Source organism: Trachymyrmex septentrionalis, unplaced genomic scaffold (genome assembly GCF_001594115.1).
Source record: "Trachymyrmex septentrionalis isolate Tsep2-gDNA-1 unplaced genomic scaffold, Tsep1.0 scaffold69, whole genome shotgun sequence".
NCBI lineage: Eukaryota > Metazoa > Arthropoda > Insecta > Hymenoptera > Formicidae > Trachymyrmex > Trachymyrmex septentrionalis.
The window spans coordinates 42,800-50,751 of NW_017305873.1; the positions used below are offsets into that span (position 1 = coordinate 42,800).

At 40.8% G+C, this 7,952-nt stretch overlaps 1 protein-coding gene across 1 annotated transcript in view; it reads right to left on the bottom strand.

Annotated features, from left to right (window-relative positions):
* LOC108753375 overlaps positions 1 to 7,952 on the bottom strand; it is a 118,351-nt gene that overhangs the window by 24,818 nt on the left and 85,581 nt on the right. The window contains exon 4 of the mRNA XM_018494906.1: positions 1,022 to 1,268. Within this exon, the coding sequence (XP_018350408.1) occupies positions 1,022 to 1,268 (247 nt within the window). The remainder of the gene's footprint in view (positions 1 to 1,021; positions 1,269 to 7,952) is intronic.

Here is a 7,952-nt window from a genome sequence, read left to right on the forward strand (position 1 = left end):
GCCCCTACGCCGCCACGAGGCTGTCGACCGACGGCCAGGACGGCACGTGTCACGTGTTCTGGATGTGCAAGTATACGTCCTCTGGCTGACTGAGGAGGTGGTGTATCTGCTGCATGGTGCAGAGCGGACAGACCTCCTCCTCGGTGCCGTCGGCGACGAGTCTCTTGGCGGCGCCGGGCGCCCTTCTGCTGTAATCGATGATGTACGAGTAGCCATCAGAATCGATTGAGCTCGATCTCAAGGTCATTGATCGCAACAGCCGCCTGCTGTTGATGGGAGGATTCGCGATCTCTGTACGACTGTATCTCGTGGATTCTAGATCCGAATCTTTGAAGTCTATATAGGAATAACCCTCGGAGTCTACCGAGAGCCGCCTGCGGTCTTCCTCTCGGACCGTGAGCCTCGGTACCGCGGTAACGAGGCTCGCCGACCCGTTTGGGCTCGACGGCGTTCGTGCGGGAGAGGCGCGCAGTCCAGGTCGATGGGTAGGAGTGATAGGGATACCGGAATCACGGGGTCTCGCAGTGACTCGTAGGTCGGCCGAATAGCCATCGGCGGCGGTCAAGCTGACATCGAGGTTTCTACACGATGGAAATTCTCCGCGGGAAAGCATAGGTGAGGGTGGAGTAGGAGGCGAGGGAGGCCGCTGGCTCGTGATCAAGGCGTTTTGCGTAGCTAGCAGCAGGTGGCTGTCTCGCAGGAGGTTGCTTTCGTTTCGCAACAATAATGGACTATTCGCGCCAGTAGTACCGCCCGGAAGTCGAGCAGCGGACGACTGGGCGGTGGCGGTGATCGACAGGGGTACCCCCTGCGACTTGGCTAAAAGGGCGCGCGGTGTCCGGTAGCCGCCCAGGACCGCCCGCGACGGCTTGTCCTGGACCCGTAGTATCGACCTGGGGTCGCGATAGTCGAGATAGTCGAGATGATGCGGCTGCGGCGGTCTCGTTTCCCTGCGTGCAGGTAGCAGCGGTGGTTCGCGTGGCAGCGGGGTGACCCGCGGGTGGGCTTCGGAATTTCGTACCTCGATCGTCGGCGCCTGGCCGTGACTCGTCGGCAGGTGATTGTGCAGCTGCGAATGCGACACTGCGTGATCCTGTAGGTCCTCGTAAAGAACAGCTCCACCGACGTTGCCGCCGCCGCCACCGCCGATGCCGGGGCCGGGGCCTGGATGCGGCTGGCCGTCTGGCAGCACGCGACCCCGTCCGGCGACTGCCGCCGCGCCCGCTGCGCTCTTACACGGCAGCAGGTTTTGCACTTTCCGCTTGTGCCTGCAACAGAAAAGCAACGACGATATTAGACGACAATCTTATTAAAGAATAGGAAGGAGAAAAGGGTGTCTTGTTAAAGAGTAAGAGGTTGTACGAGATTGGTCAAAATCAAAATTCATTGCGACATTTATGTCCGTTTCTACCAATATAGATTAACCTTAATCTCGTTTCAACTTAGTCTTCATTTTTTCCTAATTCTTAGAATTAAGAAAGGACAAAAGAGCGAATTAAACCGAGACTAAAGTTAATCTACGTTAGTAGAAATGGACATTAGTCATTCTAAATTTGAATTTTCTTATTCTCAAAATAATAATGAATCTGTTTCTGCACGATTAAGCTGGATAATGGATATAAATGAAACTTTACGTTTTATAAGAGGATAATGGAAGGAATTTTTTTTTAGAATATCCTCTTCCTTTTGCATAACTCTTGCAAATTCGTAGACACGCGTACGTTAAATTCGGTCAGTCGGGACGATTCTGTGGATATGTTGCTTCTGGTTTCATTCGAAACACCATCTCGGAAAGCTTGCAGCAAATTCCTCAAGTTGGACGAGCGGAGGATGTTGATATTCTACTTTGCTCTCATCTCCCACTCTCTCTCATTTCTCTTCTCCCCGCCGTCGACCAGCCTCCGTCGACACACCAGATTAGTTGGGAGCTCGTTGCAATTGTTTGTACAGGCGGGCGCTTTGCTGTGGGCGCGCTCGAGAGCTTTCCTCGGTGTAAACTTTAATGAATCGGGCACTGCGTTTGCCTATCAGCGTCGTTTTATATGTATATAGGGTGTCCTGGGACCGTCGTAGTATCTTTTACCCTCTGATCATTTTACGACATTTATTGACGTTTCCATCAATAAAAATATTAAATTACTACAAAAATATTGAATTATCGGCAATTATTGAATAATTGAGCAATTAGATAATGATAAAATTTATCACAAATTAACACCGACATTTTTTTTTGTAATCAGAAGATTAAATGGAAATAATGGTATTTTTAGGTTTAAAAGGATTTTATTTTTTATGGTAATAAAAATTTAATTTAAATTTAATATTCAATATTAGAGACAGGACATACGATAATTTCAAGATACCCGGTATATCTGCCAGTTCCTCGTTGCATTCATCATCTCCTACGCGAATTAACATATGCTCGACGAGCGCATAATAACGCGGTCGTGATTGCTTCTTGGCCGGTATCTGCGCGATTGTGCAAATACACATTTGTAATACGCGCGTAAATTGGTCCATACTCTCACTTTGAATTAGCGTTGCATCTTGCGCGGAATGTGAATAATCTAATTCTGAATTATATTAAATCTAATATATGCAAATAGCCATATTTGCGCTGTTAAACCAGAACATCGTACCGTTAAACCATCGTGTCTTCCGAGATTCATCTCAAAAAGACAGCGAAAAAAATTTTTTAAATTAGAGAACAGATAGTCGTGTTGAAGATGTCATTCGAAAAATTCAAATTTTTCAATCTGCACGCGCAGTTCTTGTTCTTGTTCTTTATGACTACACGACTATTCTCACCACCACAATCATTTCATTTTTATATCGATACGCTCCGATATCAATAAATTTATTTTGAACCTGAATTTAGTCTTATCATTATTATAGGTAGTTCATCGTTCATAAAGTTTTTCGTTTGAGATAGACTTGGTGTAGGCATCGAGATGGACAGTTTTTTTCGCGTATTTTAATATTTCGCACTGTAAGCACACTCTTTCTGGATACGATAAAACGTAAAAAGATTTCAAGCGTGTGGAGGAAAAATGAAAACTATTATACTACTTCTTCGCGTAAATTCTAGAATTCAGAGAAAACTAGTGGTCTGCTGAGCGCTAACTGCGAAATTTCGCACGACGCAGAGCCTTGAAGGCGATACACGCGCGTCGCTGACCTGTCCATCACAGTCACAGTCGTCTTCTCCACTAATCGCAGATCGCGCTAAAGCGTTTAAACTCGGCTCGTCCGACTGTGGGGATTCACTTATCCGAGAGAGGATTCGCGATATAAACGCCGACTCTGACGAGGGTCCCGAGAGTTCTGCCGACCGGAGATAATGATGCCGGAAACATACGGCCGCTGATCTCCGGCCGCTGGAATTTCTCCTTTTTAAAGGGATTTCTTCGTCAACGTACCGTTGGCGTCACATAGTCGTAAATCACGAGAAAAATTACGTGTAATTTATTTAATCCTATAAGTTCATCACGGAATACTGCGTTGAGTAATTAAAGAATATTAGTATCCCCCACTGTAACTTTTTGGGATACATCAGTGGGCTTTTTATATTATAATACTTCTTATATTTAACATTTTATTAAGGAACTTTAAAACTCTCGAGAGAGATACATTAAGAATTGTAACAAAATAAATTTTTTTTTAAGTGCTTCACAGAGAAGTTAAACTTTAACCATTTTCAGATTTTCATAGACCAATAAATTAAATGTTCAATTTTCTCAGAAAAACAAGGAATTCACAAGAGCTCTGATAAATGAAAATATATTTTTTAAAAGTAAAAGTATATGTAATTTTGTGTGAAATATTTCTTTAGAGCAGTTAATTATGAGTTATATTACTAACATTGTTTTATAAAATAAAAATTTCCGTCATAAAATCATATTCTTACATTTGTTTTATAAAACTTGTAAATTTTTTTACAATTTTCACACAAGTATTCTGTGAATACGTTCGCTGCTAAATAGAGAATATTATGAAAATAAAATTTCTATTGCGATTTTTCTTTATAATTATATATTCTGGAGGATTTTCAGTTAGCGATCCTCCGTCTTGCATCTTTCAACGTACACACCGATGGTATCTGCCTGTATATCTTCATGTATATTCAAAGACCAGGGCGTCGCTCGGCTCGCAAAGTAGTTTACCCTTCAAGTTTTAATTATCTAATTAACTCCGTCAGTTCGATAATATTTGCCCGTGTAATTAAACCACAAGCTAAGGTTAACAACTCCCACTGCACTTTCAGCAGTAGGTCGAGATGAAGTTGAGAAACAGGAGAGATCCACGTCTTTTAAATCGAAAGGGGAATAAAGAGCGGAACGATACGAGGGTGCTGAAAGGATACGGTGTAAATACTGATCTATTATCAGAAGCGTTGAATATGATTTCTGCTTCGTAACTGTACTCACGTATAAGATTCCGACTTTAGGGGCATTGTGTAAATATTCGCGGACAACTTAAAAGTAGATTTACGTGTAGTATTACGTTTGCATACAAATGTGCACATTATTCGATAGCAGACGTGATATTTCGTAGAAATGGCGAAAATTTGATTTCTCGAAGCACTTGCTATACACTTCACTAAATTCTCAAATCAGATATAAATCAAATTTAAGTGTTCTGTTGGAGCGGAACTACACTCTTTTGGTTTTACTGTTTTACATCACTGTCGATATCGCATTTGCGTCTGCAACATCAATTCTCTCCTCTGTGCTTCGTCATCGTAAAGATTTTTCATTACACTCACAACTGTTCACCGCGCCCTATTCCATTTCCTAATAGATTTTATTTAGTCATGATGATACGGGGAATGGCAGTGATCGTCGAAGTGCGACGAAGATTGAAAAAAAGCTCGGCTGATGACGCAGGAAGCGTTTCAAGCCATGTTCACGCCCTTATTGATTTCCAAAAGTGTACTGAAGGAATTAAACTAATTTCTCGAATGAATTAAAGGCGCAAAAGAAATCCCGAGGAGAAAAATTGGAAGAAAGTTAAAGTTACTAACTTCATAAAAATATTACTTTTTCAGAGGTATTTTTCTTATTTAAAAAGATTTCGAGAAAATTGTAAATGTTCGCGTTGCTACAAGAAAGCTCTTCATATATATATCTTTTGAATAACTCGTAGAAAAGATATCGTTTTTTTTTTTTTACATCAATTTGCTTAACGTGCGACTGCACGACGGGTTTCCGATGTAAAAGTGGCCTAAGTCTGCAAGATACGGGATAACGTGGACGGCGCGTGCGATGCAGTAGTCCTCGGGATCTTCCTCGAGCGGGTGGAGTCGAGGGAGCAGCACCAAAGTGAATTCACTCGATGCTAAGCGCTGAATAGGTCATTTAAGCCGAGCTTTTAACTCGGGCTAATTAACTACCATTCCCCATCCGCGCTCTCCGTTCGCTCTCTTTTACGCTTTCGTGACATTTCTCCCTGGTTCCTCCCTGACTTTCCCGGCTCACACATATCTTCGTGTGGCAGATGGATAAGTGATGGTGCATCGATCTGCCGGTCATCCGAATGCGCTTTTGATACATCATTGGTGCGAGAATAATACGAGTGATAGAACATCGATAATCGGTAAAAGTAAATAAAGTGTTAAATATGAACACGTGTTAACTTTATTAGTTACTGATCTTGAAATTACTTCATTCATTTTTATTATATTGATACATTGTTCTATTTTTTTTAAATATGAGTGTATATATATATATTATATATATATATATATCTTATTTTGTTAGAATTTTTTTCTTATTCATTATTTTTATCATCTGCTTTTAATAATAGGTGTCTATTTTAATTACATTTGTTACCCTATATTTTTATAAAAGAGTTGTAATCTATTCTATTAAATTTTATTATATACGAGGGTAAAGCAAATATAAAAGAGAAATTGTGTTTATTATTTATTGGACGAAAATAAAAATATAAAGAAAATAAATTATGTTTTTACACACAGTTCCCTGCTACATTAATATATTTTTGCGCACGAATTCTTCTATATTGGCATCGTCGTCAAATCTTCCCGATTCTTTTAGCGGTCCAAACAAATGATAATGGCATTGAGACAAATCGTTCCATGCGATTATTATTTATTTGGGTCGCTGAAAAAAGAATTGCGCAATAATCGCATACACAATCTATTACTTTTTATGGAAATGGGATCGCTAAACTCCCTATCCGCTGGCAAAAATGTATTAATGTAGCAGGGAATTTATATTCTTTATATTTTTATTCTCGTTCAATAAATAATAAAAAAAAAATGCTGTATACATTTGATTTACTCTCGTATTTGAGTACATGACTTTTTATAACAATAATTTGACATGAAAATTCAAAGGATAAGCTCTTAAATTTATTTTTCAACAACAAGGTACTTACTTAACTGTTCCAAGAATAACTGCCTTCTTTATTATATTCCGTAAACCTTTCATTATTCTCTGCCGCAAATACAGTGACTTTATAATCTTAAATCAGCAAGTTTAAGATTATGGCGAATTTGAGAACAGTGTGGGGATGTTTAGGAGCGGATTAGCGAGCTTTCGTATACCGGAGGGTCACATCCGATACTCATGTGTACGTGCACCAAAGGTTTGAGGCCGATCATAAAGCTAGAACCTGAAACACCTAGGATCTCGAAGTTTACTCGCCGTTCTCACGTGCGCGCACGCGCCCGAATCTCTCGTGAGTTCCCCGAAACTACAAATTTTGCATAACAATGCGCATTAGATATATCCATCCGTTTCAATAAACTTCCCAACCTCACTAACCGTGTTTTAAAAATGTTAGAGCTAACAAAGATAAATTTTTTATACGTGAGGACTTCAAAAACGTTAGATATAGATAATAGAGAAAAATTTTTTATATGTAGAAACTTGAGATTTCTCTATCGGAGAACAGGAAAATATCGCTGCGACCTTTTTATTCTTTTATCGTTTCAAATTTATTCCTTGTCTCTCTTTCTTTCTGTCTCCCAGAATATCTTTGTTTAAAAATACGTATATTAGGGACCATCCTCTTTGGGAAGAACCGTGACTGTATCAGTTATATCGAATTTCTAAAAATAGAATGGAGAGTAAAAATGGATATGGATGTGAAGTTGGACGTAAATAGAGTTTGTAGCAATCGATAAGCCGCCTAGTTAATATCGAAGGTAAAAATATCCATTGCTGTTACCAAGAGTATCATCATTACGAGCATCATCCCGAAATCTGTTTGGTACATTCATTTGATAGCTCGATGTAAAACCGTATTTATCTTGTATCTCCACGCAGGGAGAGGAATATTGTTTCGCTGCTATCGCGCCGTAGGGGCCGGCGCGCGCTTATCAGCGAGGTTTAGCATACAGCGAGCATTATTCCGGTTCGGTCATGCGAGCGACCGGTTATCAGTGACGGCCCCGTTGAGGTCCTCATCGATCCTTACCCGATCTCTGTAGCCCGGGGTAGCAGTCCTTTCGTGAACGAGCCCACTCCAAAACCCTTTACGACCACGTACGCGAGCTCCTATCTACAGGACGGGTTTATGGTTGCGAATAAAAAAAAAATGATTTATTCCAGCGATACGCGTGCGCGATGCTCAGGATATCCGAATCTCCGCGATGCGCAACACTTCCCATTTCCAATATCCGAGAACTAGAACTGCAAAGCGCGCACCGTCTGCGAGCGATCTGTATGACTTCGAGCACGTTCGCTGTTTTCTTATTTAACGCTTAAGAGTGCAGCATATCATGGTTGATGTGCTTTTGATACACGTGGATGTCTGCACCTCGCCGCGAAGCATTTTCATGCGTTACGAATGCACATCTCATACATATCATTCTTTGAATTTCGAAATGGAAGATAGATATCAGGAGATTCCTCTCTCTTGCTCCCCATTTCATTTTTCCTTTCTCCATTCGTTTTTTTTTTTTTTTTTTTTTTTTTTTTTTTTTC